Source organism: Lepeophtheirus salmonis, chromosome 9, assembly GCF_016086655.4.
Source record: "Lepeophtheirus salmonis chromosome 9, UVic_Lsal_1.4, whole genome shotgun sequence".
In the NCBI taxonomy this organism is placed as follows: domain Eukaryota; kingdom Metazoa; phylum Arthropoda; class Copepoda; order Siphonostomatoida; family Caligidae; genus Lepeophtheirus; species Lepeophtheirus salmonis.
In genome coordinates, this window is record NC_052139.2 from 28,742,972 (window position 1) to 28,762,376 (window position 19,405).

The following is a 19,405-nucleotide window of genomic DNA, read 5'->3' on the forward strand; positions in this document are numbered from 1 at the left end:
ATTTATAAAGGGAATAATGTATTACAGGTTAATAACATATAATTATTATTTAAATATATGCTTACGAAAATTTTGTGTAATTTTCAAATCCCTAATAATATTGAGTAAAAAAAAACACATTGGGGAAAATGTTACGGAGAAGACGACATGTTACAGCCCCAATAACTTTAAAATATAAAGCTATCAGACCATCCTGTTCTTATAAGATTGAATGCCTTTCTTTGTTTATTAAATCAACATAAAACTTTGTTTGCCTAATGCTTACCATTATAAAGAATTTCGACATTAAAATGTTTGACACAAAAAGTAAACATTTTAGGATACTTTTTTTTTAGATATATTTCTAATATAAAACATAATATTTTTATTTTATTTTATTAAATGCCATAGTCTAGCATATTCTTCAATTTATGAATATGTATGTAATATATTTTTCGTTCCAATATTCAATTCACATCGTTTATTCTGATTCCAACACTATGGAGGAGACTTGTTAAACCCCATTTTTATTATAAATACTCCCACTGTATATATGTATAGTAATTGTATTATATTTAATTATGTTTTTTTTTGTATTTTGTGTAAGTAGTAAAAAAAAAGATTTCTTTAAATTTTATGATTGAATATGCTATTTCTCTAAATATTTTATTTGTTTATTTTACTTATGTAATTATTATAAGTATTTACTTTATGCTGACAAACTGTAATTAAAGTCAAATAAATGCTTGAATATATTAAAAAATATCAGTTTATACATGTGTCTTCCTGTTGTAACATGTCTCAGCCTACCCTGTATCGTGTATCCTGCTGGTGTATCCAGTAGTACCCTACTTTTGTTAGTTTTGAAAACACCAATAAATGGCTATTAATTATTGTACTACATCAAAAATCCTTTAGAATTATCTCTCTTAGGTAACCCTATCTATGTCATGTTACTCGGGCGGTGCATTATCTTTTAATTCATACAACTTATTATAGTTTACAAACAAATGATTTTTTGTCATATGTATCCTCACTCTCTCCTACCTAAAATATCTTCACTCATTCAGACACACACCCATTACCTCAAAATGACGAGGGATATCACCTATTTGGAGTTGTAAATCTGAACCATATTTGGTATGAAAACAAAGCAAGAAAAAAAAAATAAACATGGTAACCTGGGCAAAGGGAAGAATGTTTTGGAGAAGAGCCGCTTAGTTGTCATGATGTTGCATTCAATTATCTGCAAACAGTTGTAAACTGAAGGAAATAAACATATAGTTATATGTTAATTAGTATATGTTTACATCTAACAGGGATAAAGGTGGGAATTACGATAATGTCTAAAGAGACTGTAAGGGACAGAGGCGTCACGTATATCAAACAAGAATTCTGATTCGTCTAAAATTATGTATATGCGCTATTTTCATCTCTTGCGCAGTTCATGGTTATCACGTCTTCTTTACAAACATTCATTACATGTAATAATACCATAGTTCATAGTATCTACAACATAATAATACTCTAAAAAATCATAAAAGTTATTTTTAAACAAAAATAGCTAACTCTAATCATAAGCGAAGGATATTTATATTTGATATTTCTTGATCGAGGTTACGTGATCCTGAACATAATTTATATTTGTAGTTTTTATTTCAACCAACTTGTCTTTTCTTGCCTTTTTAGCCTCTTTAATGAGGTCTACTCCGAGTCCAAAAATAACTTTCACTTATAACTCATATGAGAGTAGTTTAATGTATGTTCTTATTTATTAAGTCCAGTCTAGGCTTAGGAGCGGTCCTATTGGTCCTGAAGAGTGTCAGTTCTTGGGACCAGTCCTTAACTGTCCGTCCAATGATTTTTTCATAAAATTTTGATAGTTTATTATGCCAAATAAGATATGCTATATTATATATTAAGAACATTGCACATATCTTGCAAAACAATCATTTTATCACTTATTTAACGCAATAATAAACAAAGGAAAAACACCCTAATGATGTCATGAGGGATCCATATTTTTTTTTTTTTTTAAGAACCAACAAATGGGACGGGACTAGATGGAACCGGACGGAACTGCAGACCTAGTTGGGGTTGCTATCAACAAAAAAACATCCACATAAAAAAAAAACCCATAGATATATTCGTAGAATGCGAAAAGAATAAAACTGTATTACTCATCTACGAAAATCTCATCCTAACGCAATTCAAAAGATGTTCATAGAGGACTTAATCAATTTTATACCTATTTATATTAAAGGGGAGGTTTTTTTTACATTATTATGTCTGTCGTCTCTTTTGAGTCGATGATAAAAGTATAACTATAAAGAACCTTAAAAGGGTATTATTACCCTCTTCCAATATGTAAAGGTACTACTTGACACGCTTCAATTTTATGGCATATTTCTACAGATATCACCACAGAAAAATAATTTTATACAGACGGCCAGTTATTGTCGATGGCAGTTTAGTATCTTCTTGAAGACATTGGGGCTAGTTAGACCGTATTAAATTTTGGTTTCTTTATTTTTACCTGCCGGTAGGTGATATTTAATACAACTCCAGGGAAGACTTCTCATCAGAGTAGTTGTTCAACCTATATTCATCTGTGCTAAGCATAAACACCACAAGTAGTGGAGGCTGCATTGACTTTTTACTTTTTGAAAGACAGTAACCATTTTATTATGTTGTCATTAATATAATTGTATAACAAAACGCTCGCTCACGCCTTATCTTCGCACTCTACAAAAATCCCATTTCGTAATTATATATATATATATTACCGAGCAGGTAACCGATTTGTAGGTAGAATACGACTATTTTTTTATTTTTTTTCAGAGTAGGAGTTTGACAATGTGTCAACACAAAAAAAGCTAGAATGATTTATCTCAAAATTAGCTGCGGACTACAATTGTATTCTTCGTCGAATATTCGTCAATATTGTGCCTATAAATTATTCTTAGTTATTGTTTCAGTGTGCGTAAATTGCACTATTTAAATTAGACAAAATCGATCCTCACGATATTAAAATAAAAAATTAATAGATACTATTTGAAAGAGGCCATTTGGGGCCAATATAAGTCTCTTAAATCAAATAAAGTTTATAAACTGTAACAAATTTGTGTGGCTAACCTAAACCCTCCCACAAATTCGATTACAAAGCCTACAATTTCATAAAATAACAATTGGTCCATTAAAATATGAACATAATCAATTTTAACTTTCAACAAGATATAATTTATTAATTAACAATATAATTTCAACAAAGTTAATACTATAAATGGGATATGTCTGGGATATCTTAATTATTAATGTAGTCGCCCTTAACGGCAATGGTGGCTTCAAGGGCGTCGGAAGGCCTGGCACCCGTCCCGGATGTAGTCCTCTAATATAACGTTCCCTTGCTCACTGATAGTGGCTTTGAGGGATGATTGGATGACAAACACTGCAGGCCTTCCTTTCGACACGCAAAACTAAAAGGTTTAGTCAAGAGGGTTGGCATCAGGCCTGTAGGGGGGGCCTCTCCACCTTCACTTAGTTATCCCCCCTCTCTTTTTTTTGCTATCCCTCTAGATATTCTGGTCTGAACCCCAGACATCTCCTGCATGTGCCCCCATGGACTTGAGGAGATTGGCTGGGGCTGTTTTCTTTAACTCTTCCAGGTACAGTGTGGCCTTTTGGACAGAGCTCTTTTTCCTCAAGAATGTTTCGCACTAGCTGACAGCGTCAACGGTTGTCCTGGAGATCCCCCACTCCTTGGAGTGTGCGAATATAAATTCATTGGTTACGTTCAAGTGTCATTTTCTCGACTTGTACGTAAGTTAAGAGCTCAGGTCTGCTTAGTTTTGTAATTAATTGTTTATCCGTTAATATATCAAAGTATGATTCATTTTCAATCTCTCAACTTTCACTAATTATTGAATTAGTAAGTGTTACAATCTCCTTTTCTGGATTTTTTGTTTAAATATATGTTCACACACATGAAATGATCTATTTTTGCATTCTGGAATATTATTTGCAAAATCATATATACATGCTGCCTGGTTGATTCCTTTAGAATGAATACTAAATTAGATTCATTCATTGTTTATACAGCTACAGAATATATTAATCATATGGTTTCAGTATTAATTACTAATGAGGAGAAATTAGGCCGTTTATTTGCAAAAATATGAGAGGCAAGTCATTAAGGACTTGTCTATCATTAATCAGTAGAATTAACGATAGTTTATAAAATATGTAAATATTATTGTACTAGTGCTAAAATTAGGCATATCTTATAATTTTTGTTCAATTATAAATGCATCAACTCGCCATAAAAGATTAAGACTATATATATATACATATTTTATTTTATTTTTTCCCTGATAAACGGAAAAATTAGGTTACAAATGCTATTTTTAGTCAAAATCACTTATCTCTAAATCTTTTTCTTTTTCAGATATTTGCCTATTTGTCATTGACCATGATTATTATCTCAACGTCCTGTTTTATACTAAGGTAATAAAAGGGCAGAACAAGTGGTGCCTGGTAATTTTGCCTTAAAATATTCTGCCTCAAGGATATTCTGCCTTAATCCATATATGCAATACAAATATAATAGAGTTAATGAGTATCTGTTATGGGTGCCCACATTCGTGGACCTATGATGATGAAACTTATCATTGGTGGCTCTCTTTTAAACCTCGTCAGTCTGAGATAGAGGTATCCATTTTCAGGGGGCCATATAAGTGTCTTATTCCATATACAAAACATAATTTTTTTATTTTTTTTGGGTTTTTTTTATTCATCACAATGATTCAGCCATTTTTATAAAAAAATATTTAAACAAACCTAAATAATTAATAGGACCTAAGATAGCTTTAAACAATAAAAGAGAGTTGACACTTCCTCGGTGGGATAATTGTGTACTTCTTCAAGGATACTTTGAACAAAATAACCGGTTTTTTGATAAGCTGTTTAAAATTGGGTTGTCAAATAGAAACACAAAAATTGTTATTTGTAGTTTATAACACCATTCTTTTAAAAATTCATAATTAATGCACGCCCACTCCGAAGTTGTCTAAACTTTTAGAATAAACCACATAAATCATTGTCAATGTGATGTCTTGCTACTTTCATTGGTCTGAGTAACGGGGGGAAAGCATTTGCTAGTTTATAAATAATTTAGACTTATAAGTCGTTATTGATCATTTTTGGGTGAAATTGATGTTCACCTTTGAATTGTTTAAATCAAAATATATAATATTTATTAGTATAAAATGCATTAAATGTTTGTTTTCTGTTGCAATAATGATAAACGCTAGTTGATCAATTAATGAGTTATTTTCTAGTATGAATAATCCATCATGTGTCAAGATAATTACTAACGGAGAAGTCATCAGCAATTCTTATATTTGAATTGTCGCCGTGTTTATTTATTTTTGTTTTTCTTGTTATACTAATTTTATTAACTATTTTGTCTCTGGTTCAATTCATAATATAGTTGTATTTTGTTGGTGTATGCGTTGACTTTTTAGGGAAAGGACAACAGCATTTTCCAACAGACAACAAAAATTTTGATACATTTTAAATTAATATACACGACATACCTTGATTAAAAAATTCCCATGGAATATCAATTTTAATGAAATAAATCTTATTTATTTATTATCAAGGCAAAATATCCATGAGGCAAAATGGTTAAAAGGCAAAATGTCCTGAGGCAAAATTACCTAGCGCCACAAAAGTTGCATTCTTTAATTTATAGAATATCAGATGATAAATATAATATAAAGCCCCTCTTCCTCAAATCCCTCTAGCACCTTCCCCGAGTTCCAAGTAGGACCGATCAACTCCACAGATGAAGACGTATCAATCACTTCCTCAGAGAAACACGATGCTGAAAGTCCAATACTCATAATAGAAATCTTTGACTCTATCACAGCCATGTACTTTACTTTCGAATTTGCAGTACGCTTGATCTGTTCTCCAACAAAGATTGCCTTCCTTAAGGATCCCATGAATATCATCGATCTTCTTGCCATCATCCCTTACTTTATATCTTTCATTCTGACAAACCTTGAAGACTACAGGATCATTGCTAGAGCTGGGAAAATCATTCGTCTTACCCGTGTGCTCCGTATACTACGAATCTTTAAATTAGTGAGGCATTTTGCCGGACTTCAGAGTTTATTTTACACTGTAAAACAAGCTTATAAGGAACTCGGACTTCTCCTTGTGATGATTGGTGTCTCTGTTCTTACCTTCTCCTTCCTTGTATACTTTGCTGAAAAGGATGTCCAAACTGGGTCTTGGACCTTTTTAGAGAGCTTTTGGTGGGGACTCATGACGCTCACAACGGTTGGATATGGTAAGGATGGATATATTTTGAATATTGTATAGTTTTTTAGAGTTTGACACATGAAACTTCATGAATAACTATTTATGCTTCACATTTTTTTTTCAATTATACAAAAATAATTGCTTACATGGCGTACACGGTGGGGTCTAATGTGTGTACTTTTCATTTTGAGGTTAGTCCTAAGAAATTAGATGACTTTTTTAATGTATTTTTTATTATTATGAAGGTTCTTAAATACTTATGTAACATAGTATAAAATATGTATGTAGAGGAATTAAGTTATAAGTAACATAAATAAACATTTTAATTTATAATTATTCCTCTCGGAATAACTTTTTAGTTCATCCATGCTAATACAAAGTAAAAAAAAAATGAGGAAAATGAAGAACCCCTGACGAGTAAAACAATCATAAATAATAAAACATTTAAAAAACAAAAAAATCTGAGTCAAAAGTTTGAAATTCACACTGTTCCCATATTTTGCGGATATTTTTGGGTAGTATGGTAACAAATCCGTTTCATAGTTTCATCTATAACCCAAAACATTTGGAATCCTAAAAGAGAAGGCAGAGTATTGCACTACAGCAGATGTAAAAATTGTTAGCAATTCTTTAGCCAGAGGGATTGATAGGAGCATAACTTGTTTGCAATACGGGCTTTGGCATTAAGCAATGATAAATGTTTTCTTGTAAGGCGTATATGTATGTTTTTGGTATCCATTTCAACTAGACAGCATTAATTTGTAATAGAAAGAGGGTCAAATGGGTTCATTAGTTTTCTTTTAGAGCAAAAGCTGATTATGAAGTAATGTCCGGCAATATTACTCCTTATTAGGAGCATCAAAAAAGATTTTTCCCCCGTTATTTATGCTTGTATAACAACATACTATTATCATGAAGGATACGCACAATTCCTAATTATATTGCTACAACCAATGCAACTACCCCCGTTGTAGTGACCATTTAACACTAGAAACGACGGTGGATATCCAAAATGATACCCATTTATTTTTTAATATTTGTAACTCTTAGTGGTCGATAAAATTAAAAGTAATGTGTTAATTTTTATTTTCTCCGAAGATTTATTATTTATTTAAAAAATTACATAACTTTTATAATAACTCAGATAAAGAAATTAGCATTTTTTACAAGTTACAATTGTTTTTTGAGTACTAATACAGGGCTTGCATACGAATCTCTTACATTTACAACAGGTTTTGCTTGCTACAATTGACTGTACACCAGATTGTATTTTTAGTTGACCAGTTTGATTGTGATTGAAATAATTGATTATTTTCTTCTATATCGTCCTTTGATTCATCATCTTCACCAATAAGTTCGGTAATCAAATTATTCAAAAACTGGGGACGAGTTATTTTTTTACCAGTCATTTCTCTGTACAATATAACAGCATTTATACCAGCAAAATTCAAAATATTATAAAAATCTTGTAAAGACCATCGGCGAGAGGACATTTTGGTGAAATAAAGTCTTGCCATTTGATCTAGAATATCAACTCCATACTTAGTTTCATTATAATACTGGATTGATTCTGGTAACCCCTTTTTCGTACATCTAAAACTTTAACAATTTTGTGAACAGAGCTCCAAATTAAAACATTTTTCTTTTTTTTCCCTTGATAAGAAGTCAATGTTTTGCCACTATTTACAAAGATTAAGCTTGAAAATAGTGCTTGTTTGGTAGCTTTTAGTTCATGACGTATTTCTTTGCGAGCACGATTCATAGTTCCTAAAATAGTCGTCCTATTTTTCTTAAGTTCATTTGCAAGAGACAATGACGTAAAGAAATTATCGGTTGTAACATTCCTCCCTTTACCCAAATATGGTTCCATTAGCTTCATTACGACATATTCTGATAAAGATTTATTTGCTGGTCTTTGAGACTTTTTTATTTAGCTTTTGTTGGGAATAGTTGTTCATCAATGGTAATATTTTCACCTGGCCTGTATGATGACTTACAATTTTCGACAAATCGATCCCATACCATTGACATCAAGGCGAACTTGTCGTTTTGAAGTCTTTGTGATCTTGTGGAACGAATATAAAAGCGGATGTATCTCAATAATTCCTTATATCTGTCGCGAGGGATGGTATTCCTATAGAGATTGATCCCCAATTTTCTTGACCAAATGACTTCTGTCGGCTGCCCTTTGTCTAAGATTCCTCTCGCATACATTATTGCAATCAGTTGGAGTATTTCTCGTTTGCTGGTTGTCCATACATCATTCTTAAGCTTTGAACAGGCCTCAACTATTGTACATTTTACAATGTGATCAATAATATAATTATCGATCAGAAGTTCAAAAGATGATAATGTTTTATCTGTAATGATGTTACGTTTTGCAAATGATGATGGACCTGAGACTTCCTTCAAAATGTTTTCTTGGCTAAAACGGGCTGAAATTTCTCCATTTACTGTTTGTTTGTGCCAGATTGTGTTATCCTTGCCAACATACATTGACTCTTCTAATAAGTCGGTTGATTTATGTTTCTTAGAAGACGGGAATTGAGTCACTTGATTGCATCCTGGCATTTCTTGAAATGTTAAATATACCAATTAGTTGTTAATAAATACATCTAGTATATAGCAAAACTAATAATGGTATTCAAGAAAATTACTTACCGACAGGCTTTCAAAAACCTCAGAATAGTCATCAGAATCAGAAGAACTTGATTGTGGTGGTTGGACATATTCTTCAGCTTTTTCCAATTCGAAATCCTCACCTTCTGAATCGGAGTACGATGTGCTCTCAAGATAATGTCTCATTTCTTCAATGGATAATTTTTTCTTGGACATCCTTGCAGAATAACAGGTGGAAGCAGAATGGATAGCTCAGAAAAATCTACGTTTATATTTGTACTAGATAGGCACACGATTCCTATCTAGAGAAGTTTATCCATGTTTGAACTTGCTTCAGCCTGTTCAAACACAATTGTAGAACAAACATATTATTTGAAATGATTGGGTATCAAATATGATACCCACGTCTCTCTAGATAGTGTTCACTGTACCAACGAAACGAATACTAATTTTAATCTATAATTTAGTTTTTTGTGATTAATAAAATGAATTAGGAGAATTCATGAACTTATAAACAAATACAATCAAGAAGTTTCTCAGAATATTTCATGGAATCCCTAATGGGTATCAAAAATGATACCCTCGTCGTTCTAGTGTGAAGCAGTTGTTTTTGCCTTTTATGAGTTGTCTGAACACCATTTCTAGGAGCCTATCGACCATAGCTAATCCTTCAGTGATAAAAAACTAATATTTATTGACTATGTAATATTGGAAAACCTAATGATCATACCCAAGTCTTTAAGTGAATAAATTAGTTTCAAACCAACTAGTTGCGAACCATCCAATGCTATACCCCCTGTTTTTGTGAGGATTAAAGCAGTTGTTTTGCCATTTAATGAGTCGTGTATCATAATTCTGGATATTTTTAGCTAAAAAAGAATCATATTTTATCATAATCACGGCAAAATTATATTGAACCAATTGAGGCTACATATAAAGATATTTTTAAAAAGTTTTAGTAACTATTTTCCGGGAATATATTTTATAAATATATTTGCCTAAAAATGAATTATATAAATTTAATTAAAATTTTACACCAAGCGGGGTTTCACTGACGTCACATACAACATCATGATTGAAGAAGACTCTATCGTGGGGGCTCCAAGTTGATATTTTTATTTTGTGAAATCCACATACTTCCAATAAATCTTGATGAAACTTCATCAAAATGCTTTAACAATAAAAAAAACTTAACATCTGCATCAAATACTGCTTCATGCAAATAATAATCAGTGATATTTGAATGAATTTAATGTAATATGTACCTAAAAATCAATTTAAAAAATATCTTATTTCTTTCATAGTAATAATGAATTTTTATATACATGTGAAAATAAGAATGTCTAAAGATGAAGTAAAATATTTATACCATAAAACAATGCATTAAATGGAAATATTTTTAATCTACGGTAAAGTTTAAATTCTTTTATACGTTGATCGCATCTTAATATACTATAACTTCCAATTTATTAATTAAATGAAGGTTTTCACTTTTAGAATACTTGGTTGTTTAGGCTTCCAAAATACCTGACCTCAACAAACAATGTCTACGTCAAGTTAAAACACTCAATGCCTAGGATAAAAGCTGGCAATGCCCTTGCCTATGAATAGCTTTTATTTATGTACCCCCCCCTTCTTTAGCAGCATCTATTATCTCCAGTCACTTCCTGAACCATCTGATCCCAGCGTCGCATAGTTTTTGAGAGAGTTGATATTTAGAGAACATAGCAGTCTCATGATAACACTACAAGCCTTGGCCTTGATATGCAGCCAATGGTATATTCTAAAGAGTTACGTACAGAACTGTACGGTGGTTCGTTTCTATCTCCCACAAGCCAATCTTTGTTCTAAGAAAGGCTTGAGTATAGGTAAATGAGTATAAAGATGCATCAATCAGGGATGTTTGTTCGATCTCATGGATTGAAATTGATGTCCAACACACTTACATAGCCCTTTGAATCGAATTGATCACGAATGGGGAATCAGATCTGTGAGTTTAAATATCAAGCAGATCAGTTGCCTTTCTACAACTTTCCCGATTCCTCCTGATGTCAACATTTTTCATAATTTGGACTAAAAATCTCTAATGGTGTACGACCTTTTTTCAAAGATGCGTGCATTTGATTTCATGTATCAAGTTTGGAAGACATGGTTTTTAAGTTTTGTTTTTTTAAGTTTGCCTACTATGTATGTGATGTCTTGAACAGACTTTCCCCAACCATAAAGCCAAACCATTTTCTTGTGTAACCAATTTCTTCACCAGACCCTGTACTAGATAAAGTGCAAAAGAAATCTTCTATCCGTGCTTCTTCATTAGGCAAATATTTACGACGATATCCTCTCACTCCAAGGGTATTATCACCAAAGTTGACAACAAGAGTCTTGAGAGAAAGCCTGGAAGTGGCGGGTAGAATAAACTCAAGAGTAGTGTGAAGACAATATAACAAGTTTCTGGCGCTAGTCAATTTTGCCTCTGTTCTCACGATACTACAACCCTATTGACTGTCAGGTCGGGGGCACCACCGAAAGGAAGCTCCGGGTAACAAGACCCAAAAAAAAAAAAAAAAACTCAAAGTAGTCTGAAGGTAACTCGGCGAATTTCTAACACTGGTTAATTTGTACCTCAATTCTCACCCGACTAAACCCTATTGACTATTGGATCTACGTCACCACTGAGAGAAACCCACCAGCTGCAAGGAAAAAAACTAGTGTAAAAGGGGCGTGAAAACCCTTGGCGAATTTCAGGCAGAGCCAATGTGGCCTCTGTTCTCACAAGACAGCACATTCTAGACTATTGGGCATGTGGATACTCTAAAAGCTGGAATAAAAAGGAGTAGGCTGACATGTATGGGTAATACGTGAATAAGACCTACAATGTCTTCAGGCCAATGATGGAGGACATGGCTCAAGACAAGGGTGGGGATTTTGATATTTAATTGGATATGATATAAATTCTCATTTAAGTCATGTACTTTTGGAGAATCTTGATAATGTTGAGCTTGGGAAAATTTGTTCACGTAACATAGATTACACTTTAAGTATTAGACCATGCGCAGGGGAGTCATGAAGATTATATTTTAGGGTGGACTTGGTTTTTTGGAATTTTTTTTACAAAAAATAAAAAGTTAAAATTTTTTGAAAATAAATTGAAAAATTCATAGCTATTCACAAAAAATTAAATTTTGCCTGGAAAATAATTTTAAAAATTTATTTTTTTGGAAAAAAAAAGTGCAAAATCCTTTATTTTTTTGGAAGAAAAAAATGGAAAATAATTTTTTTTTTTTTTTGAACTTTCAAAGTTAAATTGCAAAAAATAAATTTTTTAGAAAAAAAAAATTAAAAACCTATTAATATTCAAACAAAATATAAAAAAAAATTTTTTGAAAATAAATTGAAAAATTCATAGCTAATCACAAAAAATTAAATTTTGCCTGGAAAATAATTTAAAAATTTATTTTTTTCGAAAAAAAAAATGGAAAATAATTTTTTTTTTTTTTAACTTTCAAAGTTAAATTGCAAAAATAAACTTTTTTAGAGAAAGAAAATTAAAAATCTATTAATATTCAAACAAAATATAAAAAAATCCCAGTCACTCACAGATAATTAATTTTTTTTGGAAAATTAAATTTTCCGCAAAAAAATTCAAAAATCAAAAGGTATCTAAATAATTGTAGAAAAAAAAATCAAATATTAAATTTTTGCGGAAAAATATCTAATTTGCGGTGACAACAGCCCTCCAGCCCTCTCCATGCACACGCATCTAGTATGCATATTTTCGGTATGTATTTTACACCTCACCCGGTACATGTTCATACGGGATGATGGATAATCCACATTAATATTATGTATTGAGCTCGTAATAGTGTTATTTTTATTATTGTCGAGTCATCTGGGCCCTTCTTTTTGAGGTGAGTAAAAAATAAGTAAGGGAATTGATGATGAATTATGATGTTTTTTATTAAAATATTATGCAAACACTTATTGGGTTCTATAAAAATAATTTTTACGAATAGAGAGATCTTATTTACATATATGATTGAGTGGGCCTCATAAAGAAAACTACTCAAAGACAAAAATCCCTTGTTACGTGGGGGGGGGAGGGGGTCCACCCACGTCTAAAGATAGACCTATACATTTTAAATGATCCAACTGGGTCGGGTTGAATCTTTAGACATAAATATTGGGTAAATTCCCGAACTTTTGAATCCATATCCCAAACCAAAACTGGACGGATATTTTACCCAAAGTTCGGACTTAAACAAAATTTGATCCGAATTAAGGGCACATTTTACAATAAACCAGTAAAAATGGCAATTAAAAAAAAAAAAAGTAAATAAATTTAATTAATTGAAGAGCTCGTTGTAAAAAACCAAGGTTTTTACCTTCTGATCCGTTGAGTAGACAAACGTTTCCGGAGTCGTTGTTTGTCTAACACATTAATTCGAAAATTAGGATGGAAATATCTCTTAAGGAATCCGTTCACCAACTCTATGCAGCTTACACAATCTTCACTAACAAATCTATAGATAATGAAACTAATAAACTCTACTCTTTCCTTCAGAATTATATCGAATCCTCTTTCCATTTGTTCTTCGAATTTACTTGTGAGGAAAATTGTGGAGACAAAAATGGAAGAGGAGGACGGTGTAGAAATTATGACAGGATTGGATTGTGACTATGCCCCCCAAAACGATGACTCACCTAAAAACTGGTTCTTCGTAACCAAAGTTTTTATGCAAAATATATTTCAACCGAACGACAGTCAAAGTCTTACGAACGTCTGACCTCGATGATTTTATAAATATATAATTTAAAATATCGTTTTGAGTTTGAGAATTAATTTCTGCACCTTTTCAATTCCTGACTTGTTTTTAAAATTCGTCAAACTAATCGTAATTAATACACTCATGTGATTTCTATCTATGAGGAAGGGTCCAGCATGAGACTTGTGCACAGTAGCATTCGTCTGTGGATGCCTTGAAGAAGCCCATTACCAGTGTTATGACAAAGCCGGATCCGCACAAAGTGGCTTGGGCCTTCCAATGCTTTCTTTCCTGTGTGACTGAGGTTATAAGGAAGGACAGATTTCATAATATATATATTGAATGTCATTAAATGTAGCTTCAAATAATTAGAAATTATTGGGTTTTGCCCCATCTAGTTTGCTCGTTATAAGGCTTTAAAGATTCTTCCAATTTATTTATACCACCCTGTAAATATTTATACTTAATTTGCAAATGAAGCTATTCCAAAAATACAATTACAGTTTATATATTTTATTATATGTCAAATAAAAAAGATTTTTTTTAATTAAAGAGACCATCGTATAAGTTGGACAATTAATTTCTTGAGCCTTTGCTATATTAAGATTTTATATGAATAAAAAAGTGCAATTCATGACTTCTTTTCTTTTTTAAAGAATTAATCTAACTATTTTAATTACCTATATTGGCCTTTGTATTTTAATAAAATATAAATATATACTGTTATTTTTTCAAAGTATAGGTAGATATGTTGATAAAACAAGTTTCTGCCATCTTTTGCCAACAGAAGAGTAGATGAATAGAAGTGTATGACTTGTAATTAACTGATAAATTGTCAAAAAAGGATATTATTTTATAAATATACATTTTTAAGACTAGAAATAGTTATAAGTAAAGATGGGGATCCGTGTCAATAAAAACTGAAGTATATTGATTAGAAAAGAAAAACGGTTGATTAGTGTCCATCTACTTCTTTTTTATTCATTATTTAATAAGTCATGGGGGGTGTTCAGATCTCCCTCTAAAAGAAGAATTATCGTCTATCTTTGGTGTAAATTTATTTAAAAATTCATAATAAAATAAATAGGCACATGAATTCAGGGGCGTCCAAAGCACCCTATTTTGAAATGAGCTTGTTTTTTGGATTTGTTTAAAAAAAAAATACAAAAATTAAAAATTTCAAAAATTCATTGCTAGTCTCATAGTATTGATTTTTTTCCCCCACAAAAAAGGATCAAAAATTCACAGCTGTTCACAAAAAAATTAATTTTTTTGAAAAAAAAAATTCAAATCTCTGTTTCCAGTTTTAAAAAATTAAATTTTTTAGAAAAAAATTTCAACACCCTCAGTTATTCACAGGAAATTCATTTTTTTTGGAAAAAAATTTCAAAAATCCCCAACTGTTTACAAAAAATTAAAAAATTAAACTTCAAATATAAAACTATTTGTTAAAAAATTTAAAAATCAATAGGTATCACAGAAAATTAAACTTTTTTTAAATAAAATTGAAAAATTCAATTCTAAATATTTATTTTTTGAAACAAAAAAAAAATCAACAGTAAATTTTCATGTAAAAAACAAAATATACTTAATTTGGAGGGGTTACAGGCCTTCAACCCATCCCTGTGGGTGCCCTGGAATTTAAATATAGTTATAATATTATACCTGTACTATGCTATTCTAAACGTAGAAAGTTCAAAACAGGCAGTGGATATTAACAATGGTCTACCAAATTTCTCGCTCTCTTATAAGAAAAAAAAAACATCTCTATTAATAATGTAATACCATGTGGAATAACCAGGCTAGGCAATTATTTATTTAGATGCAACAATCGATATAGAAAATTGTCAAATTACCAACAGATTTTGGCCCTTTTCTGTTTCTTTTTTAATATTGAGTTTTGTTCAATTCTTCCACCTATAGAAGTATTATTTAATAACTTAGTTTCTGATTTTTACCATTCGAATCTAACAAGCGCGCTAGGTACTTTTGCCTTAAACTTTTTTGCATCAGGACATTTTCCCTTAAGCAATTTCACCTTAGGATATTTTGCCATAAGGATATTTCACCTCAATATACAAATAAACGAGGTTTATACGACGTTAACATCCAGAACGACAGACGGTTGCCCTCAAAAAGAGTGATGTCCCCCACGTCTTTCAAACCAAGTTATAGGGAAGCATCAATACCCTTGGGATCATTAGGAGCAATGACCGCGTTCCATTTTCTTTAAGCCGAAGGAGAGGGTGATTGCAGATAGGTCCTGTGAGCTTCTGTCTTAGCAGGTGATAGTTGGCATGAGAGCTGAGACCATTAGTGTCCAGTTCCTTTTGCCAAAAGACTCGACCCCCTCTCACTAGGCCAACAAGACCCAAAACTTGTTAACACTCCCATATACGAAGTTGAATGGAGTTTATGTTTATTCCTCGGTTTGTTTCTTTGCAGAATTACATCCAACTGGTTTTGGTAAACATTGTTGCACCCGGTATTGTCCAGCGTAATTAGGAGACTGGTAAAAGACAAACTGTGTACTTTCTAATATATAGAAGATCACTCCCCAACAAAACCTACAACATCCGTGTTACTCTATATTTTTCAAGAGCACACTCACACGTAACTTCTCAATACAAAAATACTCATATCAATTCATATGACGTATTCAGCTCTCCTCAAGAATGAAAGCATAATAGTAATAGTTTAAGAAAAACAAAATAATATGTTAGGATGACTGAAGAGTAAATATTTAAGTACATTTGGGGTATACGAACTTTTACATCCGTATCCAAAACCAAAATTATGTAGATACTTGTTGCGAATTTGAGAAGCATTTTACTTGAAGTTCAAACATAAACAAAGAAGGATCCGGATTAAGGTAACATTTCACTTATTTTTGATTCAAGAATCCACTCCGGCAATACTCATTCAATCCAAAAAGGAGAATAGATGAATAGACCCTTTCCAAGTTACCACATCAACTATCTGGGACAACATCTCTTAGCATGACTACACAGACAAATTAAAGTAGGCTGCAAGGCAGACAAAAAGAGGACAAGACGTCATCAAGCTTGTTTCGGATCCAATCCTCACACCAAAACTGATGAATTATAACTATTGCTATTATAACATTAGACAGATTGTTATTTTGCAACCTATCCTTTAACAAAAACAGATAAAAGGGTAAAAGTCAATTGGTAGTTATCCAACGTTTCTAACTATAAAATTATTATTCAGTTCACACACTTGAAAATAACTTCTTGCAATTCGACCAATCAACGTTCCGAACATAGTTTAGGAGAAAAGTAGGGGAAACATGGAAGACTGACAACTAAATACAACATACTTTTATGTCTGAGGATAATTATCATTAAGAAAATTAACATTAAAAAAGTTGCCCTTGGGGAACACTGCCCTCGATAAAATTGGTATATGGGAAATTTCTCGTCATTTAATAACAAAATACGTAGGCATAACGTAAACTTGTTTTGTCAATAACAGGGCCACCAAGCAGCTTAAAAACCACTGCCACCACTTCAGAAAGCATTTAAGCCCCCTTTAAAAGCTTAAAAATGAGCTCCGAGCCATGGGCCGTGTAAGACTACAGCAGGGACACCAAGCAGATAGAAACCCCCATTGCCCCTTCACAAAGCATTTAGGAACCTCCAAATACTTAAAAATTAACCCTTGGTTATTTGATACTACAGCAAGGACATTATGCAGTTCAAAAATATAGCATATGGGTTGATTAATATTGTTTTAGGACCACCATGCAGGTTAAAAAACTACCACCAACACTTTAATAATATGCTGGCGCTCTCGAATACTGCAAAATAAATTCCGGGGCCCTGAAAATTTTACATGCATAAATTTTTATACATAACTTTCCCATTTCAATATAAATAATTGTTTTTCTTTGTTAGGTGCGTAGTTAATGTTCTTTTGAATTTGAGAATCCATGGCTCGGTGCTCATTTTGAAGTATTTAAAGGGGTCTAACTGCTTTGTAAAGTGAGGGCCAGCAATTTTTAGTTACTAGCCCTGCCATTGCACAAAGCATGCTTATGGCCTAAGTATTTGGATTTTGTTAGTAAAGGACGAGAATTTTTTCCAACGGCAATTTTCTCCAGGATAATTGCCGTTTCAATCATTTTTTATATAACTACAATTATGTATTAAGCAATACTTAGGCTATTTGTGATCTACAAAATACTTTGGATCTTATTTTAGTATGCATAAAAGTTGAACTACCGGAAATCAGTTTAGATTTCGGATATTTTAGTATAATATAAGTTCATTCATACTTTACCCGGGTTCTAGACCCACCCTATCTCTTATGCTCTATTTATGTTGCACCAACAACTACCACAACTGCCACAACACCTGGTGGATGATATATATTTTTTAGTTTGCTCAGGGTTCATTCTAGTAAAGTATAGTATTAATGCAAGTACTTTTTTTATGAAGAGAATATAAGCCAATCAAAGAAGAGTAAACAATATTTATATTCAATTTATCTGTGAGATCAAAGAACTATTACATAAAAAAATATATCTTTAGAGACTATGTGTAGGTCTTGCACATTCTCTCTAGGGGAATAAATAATATTATTATTTTTTTAACAATTTCGTCAAAGACATCTGAATGTTTGTAGTATACATTCAAATAAATAATATACGAACATTTTTGATTTGAAATGACTCTTATATGTGAATAAAATTCATATATATATATTATTATTAATAAGGAAAGCAATTGTGGTATATCAACATAAAAACAAGCTTGAATGGTTTTTGTGTAAATCTAACTTGAATTACATTTGCACCCATTCTTTGATTAACTATGATCCATTTTCGTCAACAACGAATATTCTTCGTAATCATTTTGAGAGACGCCGTAAAGGGCACTGCTTACAATAGTAAGATTCATTGTTTAATCAAAAAATTAGACACACACTCGGTAGAGGGGAAATCTCCCCCCCAAAATCGTTTCTCTAAAAATTAACAAACATTTATTATGTATGTCATTCGTCAAAAGTTTGCAATGTTGAACATTTTAAGTGTTTGAATAAAGGGAGCTTATTCTATACCGATAGCACAATAATTGTAATTGTAAATCAACAAAACTAGATAGAAGGTTGAGTTATAAAACAAAAAGTGACAGGTGTCTCAAAAAATAACAATAAGAATACGACAATTTTCTAAATTTATTTAAAATTAAAAAAAGTTATGTGCACAAAATAAAAATTGGTGAATCTTTCAGTTTTTTTAAATTTTCAGCGGCAAAAAAGAAAGGATTTTTAATGAAATATTGGATTTGTAAATAAAATATAATTTGTAGAAATTTGTCTAAAATGTATGTGCATATAAATTTCATTCATAAAAATTTATCTTTAACTGAAATATCTGTCTTCTCTGAATTTTTTTTTTTTTTCATTTCATCCAACGTCAATTTTCAACTTTTTAAGAAGAAATGCCCCATAAAAATAAATTTTTGACATAAAAATTAAATACCTTAACAGTAAATTTTGTTATATAAAGACATTATAAAATAATTTTTGCAATAGTTGCATAAATGTACCAATTATTGAGGGTTATTTTTTCGACGGTATTATTATCCATAACTTTTTGTAAGTTTGTATTCTTCTTTACAATGCCACTAAATTACATTGATTGCAAAATTAGAATTAAACCGTTTTTAGCAATTTTTTCGTGAATTTTGATT

General features: G+C 31.5%; 1 protein-coding gene across 2 annotated transcripts in view; it reads left to right on the forward strand.

Annotated features, from left to right (window-relative positions):
* Positions 1-19,405, forward strand: part of LOC121124377 (potassium voltage-gated channel protein Shab) — a 135,810-nt gene that overhangs the window by 101,218 nt on the left and 15,187 nt on the right. For both annotated transcript variants that reach the window (XM_040719530.2, XM_071891151.1), the window contains exons 4-5: positions 4,424-4,482; positions 5,784-6,334. In XM_040719530.2, the coding sequence (XP_040575464.1) occupies positions 4,424-4,482; positions 5,784-6,334 (610 nt within the window). The remainder of the gene's footprint in view (positions 1-4,423; positions 4,483-5,783; positions 6,335-19,405) is intronic.